The sequence below is a fragment of the Cylas formicarius genome, unplaced genomic scaffold, assembly GCF_029955315.1.
Source record: "Cylas formicarius isolate icCylForm1 unplaced genomic scaffold, icCylForm1.1 PGA_scaffold_3__17_contigs__length_32017465, whole genome shotgun sequence".
NCBI lineage: Eukaryota > Metazoa > Arthropoda > Insecta > Coleoptera > Brentidae > Cylas > Cylas formicarius.
In genome coordinates this window covers 12015096-12031071 of record NW_026844326.1, presented here as the reverse complement: position 1 = coordinate 12031071, position 15976 = coordinate 12015096, and the positions used below count along the sequence as shown (strand labels likewise).

At 32.8% G+C, this 15976-nt stretch overlaps 1 protein-coding gene across 4 annotated transcripts in view; it reads right to left on the bottom strand.

Annotated features, from left to right (window-relative positions):
* LOC132699910 (protein winged eye) overlaps window positions 1-15976 on the bottom strand; it is a 118403-nt gene that overhangs the window by 65533 nt on the left and 36894 nt on the right. For all 4 annotated transcript variants that reach the window (XM_060666892.1, XM_060666894.1, XM_060666893.1 and 1 more), the window contains exon 2: window positions 4205-4341. In XM_060666892.1, coding sequence (XP_060522875.1) covers window positions 4205-4304 — 100 coding nt within the window. In that variant the 5' untranslated portion in view covers window positions 4305-4341. The remainder of the gene's footprint in view (window positions 1-4204; window positions 4342-15976) is intronic.

Below are 15976 nucleotides of genomic sequence, written 5' to 3'. Positions count from 1 at the left end.
AGTTAAACCTATTCGTTTTTCGGTCCGATCGGTTCTGCTATTGCTGTCTCTTTTGAACTGTGTACGTTAGACAGAGAGAGATGTATTATTGGATATGTCATATAAGCAACGGAATAAACATAATTTTAAAACGTTGTGTTGTTTGTTTAACTTTTACAATTGAGCATTAAGTAATTTATTTGTTTCTTTAAAGAAAAAGACTGTAATTGTAAGAAAAATCATCCAAGGCTAGAGCTTTTAAGAGGATTAATTTTTTTTTTAAGATCGTATAAGCAAGAAAAAGTAGGTTCTAATCTTCAATTTGTTTGTTTATACTGATGACGGATATTTGAAAATGGTACAATTGGTCTTGGCAAGATATTAATACAAAAACTGTAAAAACAACTAAAGTTCATACGAACGATATGAAAATGGGAAACTTAAATTATAAATGTCACTTAACTTACAAAGTAGTCCACTAGATTTTAATTGTAGCTTATAGCACGTAGGATTTAAATTGTCTGATATATTGCGTAACATTTTGTATTAGTTTTTGGGTACATTTTTGCAAAACAACACGAATAGATTCACTGACATGACCGTCAGAATTGACAAACGTCAAAATTGAAGCCGTGCACTCGATTGCTCCCAAGCCCGTGCGGTAAAATCCCGGAAATGTCCGAAGTGGCTCGGATTCGTGGCAAGGGAAACTGACGTGGTAAAGTGACGCTTCCCGCACGCTAGATCCATGTGTAATTAGGTATTTTACCGTCGGGAGTAGAAAAAATGTGTTCTGTCATATCTTTTACATAACTTTAGATAGTTTTATGAAAATTCTTACGCGCCTCAATACCATCGGTACAAATCAAAATTATTGCTAATATTTTCCATTTATTTTGAAGAAGTGCTATCCATCGATCTAAAACTGTGCTGGTAGACAGAAGGACTATAATTAACTCTAATTTCAATGGGTACGTTATGCAGGTTGGCAAGAATATTTCCAATCATTGAAAGTGGAAACCGTCCTGTATATAGGTACATACATTACGATTAGACAACCTGGTATTGTTAGCAAACGATTGACTGACTGTATCTTTAGATTGTATTTCTACAAAATGTTTCATTCTGTTTCGTTGAGGAAATTGGAACTTTTCATTTTTGTCAGATGTATCTGAAATCTAGTGTATGTATGTTACAATGTCTACATATGTAATACAATATTATAGAGGTACGTTGTTTGTCAATTTCAAAGCTTTATCTAGTAGTTCTAAAAACCTTATCTTCTATGCTCGGGATTGGGATATGCTTCTTAGAATTTTTGAAAGGACTTAAAAGCTGCTGAAATATCTAAGTTTCAGTATTGTGGACGTAGCAATCGTGAGGGACATTTGCGTGATTATGTAGGATCCTCTCTTCTTCCCTTCTCACATTGAACAGTTAGAGCAAAATCACCGTAAATTCTTCGACCATGTTGACTATGATTTCTGTTCCATGATATTCTCCATTCCAGCGCCTCTGGTCTTGAGTTTCTGCAAATGGGTCACGCCTACCAACTAGCAGAGCTTAGTGCAACCAAACTTCAATTTAGTTTGTTAACATCATGAAGCAAATTCAAAAATTTATATTTTTCTTTGAACAGAAATATCAGTTTAGGAAGCCACTTCCCTTTTGGCTTTTTTTTAAATTGACATATTTTTTTTAGTTTTGATTTTACATATCCTTATTTAATGAAGGATATTTTAAACGCGCTGGCCTACTGAAAGTATCTTGCGAACTGAATCTGCGGTCTACATTTTAAAAATATTCTTGATGCCGCAGCAATGTTGCCAGAACTACGTATATTTACCTGTTTTTAAGTCATAAATATAAGCATGGCTTCCGAATAAATAGCAGCATGATTTTTTGATTCTATAGTCAGAATAACTAGCTAATAAATAACTATCGAATGCAGTAGTTTTGCAAATAATGTGCAAAAACCAATTCCGAGGAAATAGTGAAGATGCCATGAAAAGATTGATACGGCAACGTAAGGTTTTTAATTACCAACGCAAATAATAAATCATATGGCAAATTTGACAAGCACAAAAATTAAATATATTACTTTATTTCAAGGCAATCTACTTTTTTTATGGAGTTTTTTATTAGCTATTCATTCTAACTATAAAATACAGGGTGTTCCAATTAAAAATAAGATTTATTCTGTAAAAGCTATCTTTTAAACACCAACCATGTGATTTTTGCGCATTAAACTCATAAGTCCTAATATTAGCGGATATGTGTCACAGAATTTGGCTTAGGAAGCTACTTTTATTAAAAAAAAACTTATTAGTTTTATGACTTAAAAACGTAGACGAAAGAACTTTAGAATTTTGCACACAATACAAAAACAGAATCAAAGAAAGATCTGGCAACGTTTCAAAAACTGAATATTTGTTTTGATTGAAAATAGGTTTGCACATATATTTTTTCACCAACGATTTCTTTTAACATCCCTGGAGTTCCATTTTATATTCGAGTTGTAGGCAATAAACAAATAAACAAAATGTCACTATATTGCCGCCATTGGAAAACCTGAAGAAAATTCTCAAGCGTTTTATGACTCTATATGTCAAAAAATAGACACAAAATCGTCCGAACCTGCGCAGCATAATAGAAGGGGTTCGATAGCTGTTAAGTGTTTATATCGGCGCGATTGTTTTTAATTTCCCGTTAGTACTTTGGGGGAAGTGCGATTGTTAACACGTACAATAAACGTAAAGTAATTATTTGCAATCGGAAACACGTACACGTTTATTTGAGCAAGGAGAAAAAACTGGGGATAAACAATTTCAAAACAATAGTGAATACTTGGACGTGCGTGGGGTGCGGACACAGGGTCGTAGATCCAAGAGGCACGCATAAATTCTACGGGTAATAAAATCGCACTAAACGCAAGCCTACATGAGAAATGTCAATCGTGGGCATTGATTACAATGATAGATAATTACAACAATATTTTATGAACCATAAAAATAGTAAATTAATGAACCTAGTAGGAAATTGTAAAGACCGATTATGTTAAGTGTGCATGGTGCATATAAATACTTTTACTGATTATCAATTACTGTTTTTTTTTCATATTTTAATATTAATGTCTATATTTTGTACAATTTTAAACTCTCTAGACTAATAACCAATCTTTAAACCCAAAATGTAAGACTTAAAAATTTTTCGAACTGAATATAGCAGAGCATTGTTATTGTTACAGACAGACGCATTTTTTTTTTCATTAAAGTGTCCAGTATTTCTATAAAAGTTAAATAAAATAGAGGGAGTTAAAAACAATTGTGATATACCAGCATTTTTTTATGATAAACACCAAGGAATTAACATGTTTTGCGATAATATAGAAATAAAATATTTTTATTTTTATAATTATTGAATTATTGGGAATTAAAATACTCAGTATTGATTATTTATCAAAACTTTTAAAAATTTATGGTACCGTGTAAATGTGAATATAAAATCTGTGAAGATTTATATAACATCAATAATTAAAATGTAGTATTTAAAATTATCGTTTATTATTTTAAGAGTATTAGTATAAACTCATATATTATTAATAATCAATAATTAAATTTTAATCATTCAAAACTCTATTTTCATGCGCTTTTCAATTATTAGAAATGAATAGGGCGTTCCATCCAGTCCGATATAATTTTAATTAATATAAAGATACATTATATTTGGTACACTTTAGTAAAAAAATCAACTCCATATTTAGTCCCCGATTTTGCTATTAAGTAAAAATTTACGGCTGGTCCTAGCCGTGTGGATTCCCGTATATAAATTCATCTTTTCGGTCATAATGATTATGTAAAAAAAAGATTTTTGTAGGCTTCAAGAAACTGAGCTTGATATCGTCAGAGTAAACCAGCTGATGGTGTTAAAAATATTTAGATAGAAAACGAACTAAATAAAAAAAGTCTAGAAATTATTCTATATTCTAAACTTCTCGCATGAAGAAAATAATTTTTCCATTAGATTTTTATCTCATAAGAGTAACTATTTAATGAAAAATAGTTTGCAGTTTTTAAATTTAGTAAAACTGCTGTCTTCGTTTGTCTGCGTTCGAACATTTGGTATAAGGAATACGGTTCTGCCTGATTCGGCGAAAGGAGTGCTATTTATTAACAATGTAGGCGAAGTTTAGCAATTTACATAGTTGCAAGGAAAAACTGCTCACCTTCGGTAGAAAAACTAGTTGCTGTCGGTGCTGGTGCTGCGGCCAGGGGCCAAAGCCCCCTCTGAGAGGGCCCCCCCGGCCCAGCTGGGCTTCCTATCATTCTTTAGGGCTACCCCCCACAAGTTGGAGTCGCCGCTCTGAAAAATAGACAGAATTTTATAATCAAACGCTATTTTATTAGTTGCATAGTGGTTTAAAATTAAAGCTACCCTGTGCCCATATATTATTACATCCTTGTCTCTAGATTTCGAGGCTATAAAGTCCCATAATGGTGCGATTGCAAATTATATTTGTCAGTTGATATTTATGTGCATTTTACATAAAGAATTATTGAGTAGTTAAAAAGTGTTAATTTTCACTTTTTACTCCAAATTTTAAATTGTACCTATGTTAATGTATCCTTTCGTGATTCCATTCTAAAATTTCTGAAGATTTACAAAAGGAGAGTTTTTGAAATTTCAAATACGGCTACTGAATTGATAGTGTTTAAAAACTCATTATACTTAGATAAACTTAAAGATTTATTATTAATGACTCACCCTATCCATATAAAACGAATCATTTTTCCCTTTTAATACAGATCGCGTTTAACGACAAAAATTTCGTTACCCAATTAATGAGCAGCACGGAAACGATATATCTATAATCTGACATTTCAGTCTTATGCGTATATAAATTTTGTTAACTGCTTATTACTTCTCCTTGCCGGGGTTATTTATTTTTTCTCGCCACAGATGGCGGAATATTAATTCTTTCATTTAATAAGCGCAAGACATATTTAATTTGTGATAATAATTACGTATATCTTTTCGTCTTATACAAAATCGGTTATCTTTCCTACGTTCAATGGCGTAGCCAGAGGTCCGGACGCGTGGACTCGTATTGTGTTACTAAAAATAATATAAGAGTAACAGAATGCTTCAGTCTTATAATATATAATAATAGTAAACACTATTTTGATGTTCGTTCTCTGTTTTCAAATTTTTTGTTTGAAAGATTTAACTGATCTAGTTGAAGAACGGGTTGTAAGCTTTGATACCGTTATAGCTAAAGCAACTTTTGAATCGGGTTGAATTCCGCTTAGGCACAGCGAACAGTTCCCTATCGCGAGTATTATCTGAAAGAATATTGGAACTACGAATAAGTTTCTCAAATCAAAATGTTGACCTTTGGAGGGTGATTTGTCTAAAGTTAGTCAGCCTGACTCTTTAAGGCCCGCAGGAATATGACGAAAAGGCAAGCTAGCAGAATGCATTACAATATTAAACATTGGACAATACTAAAGAATAGAAAGCGACACTCGTCCTTCAAAAATACCCCTACATTTCAACAAATTAAAGGTCTTATTTTCATTGAGTAAAAGGTCACGCTTACTAGGAATATCACTAAGAATGCTAAGGCCACTGTTTATCATAAGGCGGTTTACCAGCCAGTAACTTGATTATTCTGTGCAATTGTTTTTATTTTTGGTTTGATGATGATGATGATAGCCAACCTTACAAGAGGAGACGGTATATAAAAAAGAAGATACCTGCAATTTATTTAGAATAATTTGTTTAAGTCTTGTTGTTATTGTTGTTAAGTTGGGCTCATAATATCAGAAATGAGAAAATTATGATTTTATTGCGAATAATTTCAGTGGCGTACATCTCTTTGACAATACCATAGCATACCTCCCGAGATGGCACTGATTTAGCTAGTTGAAGCAAAATTAGTCCTTCATCATAAATAAATTTGAGAAATTTCAACCATGTCGGGCACAAAATATAAATGCAAAAAATCCTTATTCCTAAGTATTTAACAACCCGTTTTATATCAGAAACTAACCCTTTCCGGGTCTAGGTTTATAATTCTTTTTTCTTTTTTCTGTGCCAACCCATATTTTTTAAACATCCTGTATATTATTTGTTGGGTACTGAAGAATATTATGTTAATTAGCTAAGTCGTTGCGTTTCTATGTAAGAGTCTTTTATCTTTCACATCGTCGTAATTCAATGGTAATATTTGCCAATTTTTCTACGATAAAGAAACATCATCTACCTGACGACCAAGCAGTGAACATAAAAAATCGTCAGTTAAATTTCCAAATACCGCATACCAAATTGCCTTTGAGTTTAAAAATTTTCTACTCAGCTTGCAAAATTACATTCGCATAGTCGGACGGTGAGTAATAATTCGTCGGCCATTCTTCGATGCAAATTTCGATGAAGCTTGTTTTATTGTTCTATTGTTCTAGGGAAATTATGGTGAAGGTGAGTTTGATCAAGTGAAGCTATCCAACAGAATGCGAATCCAATTTTGTGGTGTATGAACTTGCCGCGTTTTATGGCTTAATGCGGTGTTTCTGATAAAAACTGTAGTAAATCGTTATAGCCAAGAAAAGTCGTGAAATGCTATCTAAACGAGTTGATAACATATGTAATGATATTGTTGATTTAGGGCGGCAAAAATCCATAGAGCACAGCATGTTTTTGTTGTAGCACAAAGTTTCTCTCTCTAGTAATAAATTTATGTTAATATTTGTATTAAATTACTATTAAACGTTCTTGACATCAACCATTATTAGAGTTTGCGCATTATCGATAGCATTGATTACCAATAAAAATTAATATAATAACAGTAACAAAGCTACATTAATAGTCTGCACTTGAAAAAATAATTCTCGTCTTCAAATAAAATAACTAAAAAACTATTGCATAGCAAATAGTTATTTTCAACCCTGTAAAAAAATATTCATTAAGCCAAATTTAAAATAGAAATGTATTAACCGTTAAGGATTCTAGTTTGAGGTCAACAAACTGTTTTTTCGGTCTATACTAATAGGAAGTTTCGTTTGTTTTTGAATTTGCATAATGTCGAGAACATTCTACGATAACTTGTTGTACCTCAAGGTTCTGAACGGTGCTGAAGGTAATGTCCTCACTGTCCTATTAGTCTATAGACTGTTCAGTAAAATATTTTGAGATAATTACAAGTTCTTGGAAAGATTTATGAAATTGGTTCCAAGTAAGGTTGATAGACGTTATCAAATCATAAATTTATCTGCAAATAACACAATTATGGTTCGATGGAAATAAAAATGAACAACTTGAAATTGTCTTTTAGTTTGTTCGTAGAATACTGCGGTGACGCTGCTTGCGCATTGCGATCAATTCAAAAGCAACGCTGACATTGTACTGATATTCTTTTTTTAACTAAACCTTTCAGTTCTTCCCCAATAATTTTAAAGTCATTGAATATCTGAAGAAGTTATTTGGACATAATTTTATTTGTTAAAAACGATAACAATTTGAACGTACGTTTAAGTAGTATTTCTTTATTTTTATAGCAGTTTTAGTTCTACTCGAGGGGAGCGCCACTCGATTATTGTTTTGAATAATTTTTCGGCGTCGTCAACATTGCTCACAATTTCCTCCAAAAGTAATAAATGAAATAATAAAATGCTATTCATTTTGATTCCCAATATGTCGATGCCAGGGCTTTTCTATTCGGCTGTTGGAAGAATACAAGTGTGTTTCTACTTTTTTATTTCATTTTCTATTTGATAAGTAAAATGTATGCAGGGTGAGTTAACAATAGCGTAAAATTCATTATCTCGTTTCAAAAATTATGAGAAAATGAGTGGCAAAGATTGTTAGGATGCACAATTTAAAATTATTTCGAGTCTCTAAAAAAAGGGTGACGAATAAAATAAACATTTTTTTAAGTTCTTTTTATTAATAATAATTCACACGTAAACCTAATAGATTTTCCAATAATTCAGTTTTTCTAGAAAAATTCTAGTTTGCACATTTGCAAAGAAATTAGCCATTATTTTTAAACCTCTTAACCTCTTAATTAAAAAGTTCCCGGAATGACCACCGAGGTGCGAATCCATTGTTCTGATTTGAGTTCGTTTTTTTTTTTTTTTTGGTTCAATTGGTATATCTGTTGTTGAAATTTCCTCTAAATCTTAGCGTCATAGCTTTACATTTTCAAAACTCGCTATTTTTTGCAACGAAGAGCTTTTATTAAATTTTGCATTAAAAACGGATTCAATGATGCGCGAACGCTGGAAATGTTGGAAAAGTGTTTCAGTAACGATTCTGGCACGAGTGGTTCAAAAGACCATCGACATCGAAAACCGAGTAAAACATTGATAACGTTACAGAAATATTGATCAATAGTGGCAAGTTAATCATAGCGGAGGACTTGAACATTGCCTATGGATCCGTTCAACATATATATTTTATGATTTGCGGTTCGTGTAGCAGCAAAATTGGTACCAAAAGACCTCAATTTCTTGCAAAAAAGAGACGGTGTTGATGTCGCAAAAGAGATGATTTGCGATACTAAATCCGATCCCACTACATCACAAGCATCATCATCAGGCAAGTGAATGTCGTTCTCACTCAAAAAAGAAGGAAATGCTCACGGTTTTCATGGATTAAAGACCAGAATTGTGAACAGAGAACTCATGGATTTTGCACCATGATAACGCGCCGTCGCACAATCATTATTCGTAATTTTTTGACAAAAAATGCAACAAATTCCGTTCAATAGCCACTGAAATTAACCTGATTTGGCTCCGTGTGACTTCTTTCTGTGCAAAGGAGTGAAAAAGCCACTACGGGCATTTCAGCAGCCCAGAGCAAATAATGCAAAAATCGCAGAAAGCACTGACATACCAAAAAAATAGATTTAGGAGAATAAGCTTGTATTTTTCATTTTCTAAATAAATTCCGGAAACTTTTTGATCAAGGTGGTAATTCGATGCTACATTGTGTTCAACATAAACGAATATACTTAAGTATGTCATACCCCTATTTTTAATACATTGCGATTGCGATATGTACCCTTTGATCTAAGACTATTGCTATAACAATAGTTGGCCATGAGAAAGTGACATTGTCAAATTTTTACCTAATCACTGAGTAAATACATTAATAAAATTTCTTCAAATAATCATTACCCACAGAAATGGACTTAACAACACTAGATTTCTTTTTGTGGGAATATGTAAAAGATCGTGTTGATGTGAATCCCAATACCAGAAGATATTGAAAATAGGATTTGGGACTCGTACAGGAGAATAACATAAAAGGAAATTCCAAAAAAATATACGAAAAGAACTAAACTGTGTATCCATGTAATGGGTGTTTTTTCGATGTATAGAACTTTAAGTTGGCATTACTGTTCAAGATAACTGACTGATTTAACAGCGGTCAAGTGATTTATTCTCAGTTTGGTTTGGCAATTCATCATGAATAGACTCACGTCTGAACAACGCTTGCAAACAGTGCAATTTTATTTCGAAAATACGTCCATTTTATCGTCGACAAAATCATTAACCATGGAACGTTTTCGCACCACGTTTACTCTTATTGATAATTCGCATCCCCAGAGACGCCGTACGGTGCGTTCAGAAGAAACTATTGCTGCTGTAGAGCGTAGCATTGAGGAAGACCCGAATGAGTCCATCCGCGATCGAGTACAGGAATTGGATCTGTGTCCATCCAGTTTATGGAAGATTTTGCGGAAGGATCTTGGTTTACGTGCTTACAAAATCCAACTCGTGCAAGAATTGAAGCCAAACGATCATCAAGTAAGGCCTAGATTCGTCGAATCGGCCCAAAACGAGATTGCCGTTGTTCCCGATTTTCATAAGCGAATTTTGTTTAGCGATGAAGCGCACTTCTGGCTGAATGGCTACGTCAACAAACAAAACTGCCGCGTTTGGAGCGAAGCTAATCCTCAAGTGTATGTCGAAACACAGTTACATCCAGAAAAACTGACTGTTTGGTGCGCTTTATGGGCTGGTGGAATCATTGGTCCGTACTTCTTCAAAAACGATGATGGCCAGAACGTTACAGTCAATGGTGATCGGTGTAGAGCTATGATTACTAACTCTTTCATTTCTGAATTGAATAACCATGATGTCCAGGATATGTGGTTTCAACAAGACGGCGCAACATGTCACACAGCTCGTGCCACAATCGATTTATTGAAAGACACGTTTGCTGACCGCCTAATTTGACGTTTTGGAACTGAGAATTGACCTCCAAGATCTTATGATTTAACACCGCTAGACTACTGTGGGGTATGTAGAGTCATTGGTCTATGCGGATAAGCCACAAACGCTTGACAATATCTGGAAGACAACATTCGCCGTGTTATTGCCGATATACGGCCACAAATGTTGGAAAAAGTCATCGAAAATTGGACGTCCAGCCGTGGCGGCCATATGCCACAAATCATATTTAAAATGTAATGCCACAAGATTATCTTTCGGATAAATAAAATTCATGTCAATCGAATAATCCATCGATGATTTATTGCAACTTAAAGTTCTATTCATCGAAAAAAAAAACACCCCTTAGAAGAGCATATTTTTAAACATTTATTGTGCCATAATATTAATTAAAATTAAGATTGGTTAATCTAAAATCTTTTAGGGAAAAAAATCATCCAAATATATTCGTTTATTTTGAGCATCCTGTAACATTTAATTCATATTCCGTTGCATATATCAAATCTGGCGCTATCCTAGTATTTTTTTAGAAAAATTAAAATATTGGAAAATCTATTAGTTTTAGTTATGTATTATTAATAATAAAAAAAGAAGAAAATTTCAAAACAAATTCAAAACAAAATTTAAAAATTCCACCCTGTATACTTTACAATAACTTGAAATTGTGCATCCTAACAATGTTTGCTACTTTCGTATTTGTATCTTCACACCATTCGATCTTATTTTGTATTTGGTTTTAAATTTGTTATTTGTCGAATGGTTTGCATTAAACAGCATTTATTACCATGAGATTTTTTGTATGATTTTTCACGAGTTTTTCTTAGTAAATTGAAGAGACTAAATTCAAAATAATAACAAAATGTGCAAAATTATTGGAATAGTTCCTAACATCGTAATATACGAATATTTTTTGTATAGTCTGTTCATAGATATAAGAAAGTGGGATTATCCAAGGCTGGTCATGCAACAAGATTATTACCTAAAGTTTCGGAATTTAAATTGAGGTAAAATTGTGGTCCGTAATAGAAAATAATTTTATACCTACCTGTGTTTAATATTCTTTTGTTTGGTATACTACTTAGTTTGAGTTTATTAGTTCTTAATTCTTATTCCGCGTGTAATAGAGCGTGCGTTGAATCGTGTGCGAATTATGCAAAATATGTGCGAGTCTAGTGTATCTCAGGAGATGCTCCCGCCCAAATGTAGAAAACACTATTCTATTGAGACTGAGGAAGTTATAAACAATGTTTATTTGACTCTCATTGAACGTGGTGCCAGCAAGCAAGCATCTTTAGAAGGAACGGCCACATCAACTGTATGGAAAATTGTGAATAATTCCATTTCAGCGAGGAAAAAAAGAAGCGATGCTAACTTTTCTCGAGTGTTGATGAAAGTGATCAAGATATGATACGGCGTAAAATTTACCAGTTATGCGAGGAACACAGCGTGCCTACATTAGATATCTTAATTAGAAGGCTTGAAAAAGATGAAACCGTTGTTAAATGTGGCAGAACTACCTTATGGAAGTCTATTCAACACATGGATTTTAGATTTTAAAAAATTGACAAAAGGTAAGTTTTAATGGAATCTTTTAAAATTGGGAAATGGCGACTGCAATATCTAGAAAAAATTAGGATTTACAGAGAACAACAAAGGCCAATAATTATTTACTTGGATGAAACCTGGTTCGACACTTATGATACCCCGGAAAAGGGTTGGGTTGACTCAACTGATGCGACATCAAAAAGAGGTAAAAGACTATTTTGCATGCTGGCTCTAAAGATGGTTGGATTTCAAATGGACTTTCTCTGTCTGCGAAAAATATTAAAGATTGTTCTCTGGATTACCATGAAGGCACCACCGCTGATTTATTTGAAAGTTGGTTTAAAAACAAACTAGTTCCAAACATTCCTCCTAATAGCGTCATTGTATCGGAGAATGCAAGTTATCACAGTAGACAGTTGACTAAAACCCCTTCCTCATGTGACACAAAAGCAACAATCCAAAACTACATGTACAATAACGACATTTATTTTCACGAAGATTATACCAAAAAGCAATTAATTGAGATTCTACAAGGCTTGAACCTACAAAAGGAATACGTCTGTGATAATTATGCAAAAAATCTAGGGCATACAGTTTTAAGGCCTTACCACTGTATATTTAATCCTATTGAACATGTTTGGCATCAACTGAAATTTGCCATTCGTCGTAACAATGTTTTTCCCCGTGTTAACTCCGATGTCCTCAGACTTATAGAAACCGAAATTTTTAACATCCCTCCACAAAGTTGGGCAAATTCTGCTAAACATATAGAAAAAGTAGAACAATCGTATATCGTATATATTGCAAATAATATAGAACAAATAATAATTAGAACAGGCGATGATAGCTATAGTGATACTGATATATTATGTGAATAATTTTAAGTAATTTAAGTAGGTAATAAAAATAATTTGTAATTTTATTTTAGATTTAAACATAAATACATACATAAATAAATAAATATTGTTTAGTATCTTTCCTAACAAAACCCCAAATAATTAAATTCTAAGTAAAGTGCGGACCTGTTGCCCGGGTCTTTCCTTAATTCGTATCAGTTAGTCACTTTTTTATATCTATGAACAGACTTTTCCTATATGTATGGCCACAGCTGTTAACTACAAGTCCTTTTCTTTGTTAATTATTGTAATTTTTTTTACTTTATCATTTGAATAATATCAAATAAGTATACATTTGGGTTACCAAAAATATATCTCGAAAGCTCCATATATCAAATCACAAACAAAATCCGATAGTTTAATTGTTGAAAAACTAATCAATCCATTTAACAAATATAAGATGTTTTTTAGGTTAATGTTCTCGAAAGAAAAATCACATGAGAAGTCAAACACGTTAAGTGTCCTGATGGATGAATGGAAAATTTAAATAAAACGACGGACCTGGATCCTAAGCAATTCCTGGCACACCACTAGGATCGATTCGTTTTCTAAAAATTCACTCGTCTAAAAAAAGTTGGAACGTAATACGATGAAGCGTACAAAAGAGACTACACCGGGACAAACGTTTAGATAAGGATTTTTTCGTCGGGTTTCGCAAATATTGTTGGATCGGGGCGTTTAAATTAAACATTTGGAAATTGCTTTAAATGATGGTTAATGTTGGGACTGCTCCTACGCGAGAACTTGCCGAGTTTATCGTTGGCAAACGTAGTGGGTGGGAGGAGCTTACCCTACCAGTTCAAACCCGACGGGAGAAAGAGAAAGGAGATACGGAGACACGCGTGTAGGCGAATTATGAGGGACAGAGGGAACCGATGGAAGCGTGATCCGTTTTCCGCTATCGGAGGCTTTTGGGAGATTTCGTGCTGGCGTTTGAGAGATGAAAATTTTCGATATTTTTGAACAGTTCATTTACTGAAGACTGACTGATGAAGCTCGCTTAGTAACTCTAATAATTTTTAGGCGGCAAATTAATCAATAATCAAAATGAAAATATTACGCAAGCGTACCCTTCTTTTATCTTCCTTGTAAATTAACAAAGTTTGTAAATTCGCCCTTTTTAACAAAAAATCTAAAAATCAAACTTTTTATTGCGAAATATAAAAAAAGTGCAAATTCACAAACTTTTTATGAAATTTTGCAAAAAAATTGACCACCACGATATATAGTTTTTTAAACTTAATACCTTGTCTTTTTTTCCTCAAATATTTTAAATTGTTTAAAAAAAGTAAATTAACCAGTTTTTTGCAAAAATCACATTTTAGTAAAATTTCGTAACAACAGTATGAATTTTAAGTTCGTAAAAACCTTGTGAATTCACGAAAATTTGAAAAAAATCTGACGAGCGTTTTAGAAATGTTCTTGAAGTAGATAAAATTAAGTTCACAGATTATTAAAATGTTTCGTCTTTATAATGATGAATTTAAAGCGACTTTAGATAGATGTGGAAAATAAACCACTTTTTTTATGGAAAATTATAACAGAAAACGACATTTTTTGCTTCCTATATTAGGGTTATTTTCACATTAGGAGATTTTTCGCAATTTTCGGTTAGTTCCAATAGAGAATCCGCAACACTTTGTGGACTAATTTAGAATTTGAGGAAAAAAACTGAAATGGTACTAGATGTACCAGATGCCTTACATAATTTTATTTTTATAATACGTACGCAATATAGTATCTCAATTTTATCGAACTGCTCTCTCCTGCAGCAATTTATCTATTAACCCTTCATAAAAGAAAATTATTCATATCATAAATCATAAACATTTTTTTCTATCAAATTCCAAGCGTTCCCTTATGAAGAGGATAAAAATTTTAAAAAGAGCAAAGAAGATATAGTTTATTCTACAAGTCGGTGGGGAAAAATGTAAATTTAGAAAGAGCTGACGATCGGCAATCTGTGTAATATTCGAAAAAGCTAAGAGATGCAAATCAATTTCATTTTTTGAGTAGTGTTGCTATTTGACCGAAAATTTAAACTAAGCGGTAACAATGCGTGTTTTAAAATGTTTTAGAGTGAAAATTGAATACAACCATCAACGGGATGAGGTAGAAGCTTGAGAAAATGCTTTGTAAATATTGGTAATCCGTTATAATAAATAAGCAAACTAAAAATTGGTCCCGAAAATAAGGAAAATAAATATTTATTATGCATTAGCGGTCTGTCTATAATTTGAGGAAACTTTGGCTATAAAAATTTTACGAGACAAATTACATAAACAAAAATACCTCGGAACGACAAAACCGGTTTATTATTATATTGATTATTATGTTATGTTGATATTTATGTGTCCAACCAATTTGAAAAAAAAAAGTGTTATAAACATAATTCATTTCCGAATATTTAATATTATTCACAATAATATTTATAAAATTCCGAAGGTCTTCTTATTAATTTCTCCCAATTGTAGGCGTTCTGTTTGTATGGGTAAAATCATTGGGCTTTATTTTTAAACATCACTTGGAAATAATGGACATTGTGCAAATTATTTCACTTCTTCGCATGCGTTTTAAACCAACAAACCAACACCGATAAAAAATTATAAACGATAGGACCTTGACGGCTAGAGAACATTATAAAAACACCATTTGAAAGTTCTAAGGAAGGTATTTCAGCTGTTCCTTCTTTTTTAAGAGCTTCTCATCCGGCAACAAGCTCGAGGCGATCGAAATAAATATACAGGCAGAATTCCCTTGTCGAGATACATTCGATGTATCGCGCTATAAGTAAAGGAAAACCCTTTTACACAACGAAGAAACTTTCTCAACGCGAAGGTTTAATGCCGTCGATATATAGTGAATATGCCTCATAGTGAAAAAGTGAACGCAGAGTATTTTGTTCTTCAGTACAGCGATCAAAGTGAGAATAATTGAATAACGAATAAAATCTTCGTAAACAAAGACGCCAAAAAAAGGAAAGCAGACATTTTAGATTAGATTAGATTATTAGATATTACGACTTGAAGAAAGGTGTCGTAGGTTTATTTGCTGATCTGGATAACACAGTGTTGCCAAAAATGTTAAAAAATTGTAAATCAAATACATAATAACTTGATATATTGAAGTTATTGTGCATTGTTTACTTCGCTATATTCCGAATCTGAATTAATACTAAAATAATTATCCTTTTAAAGCAATTCCTATTTGCTACATAATCTTGTGAAGAAGATAAACTCAATTTTTGTAAAAAAACAAACAGTTAAGTAGAGCTTCTTCTTCTAAAAAAGAATGAACTTGTCGGTACGAACGCCACCGGTG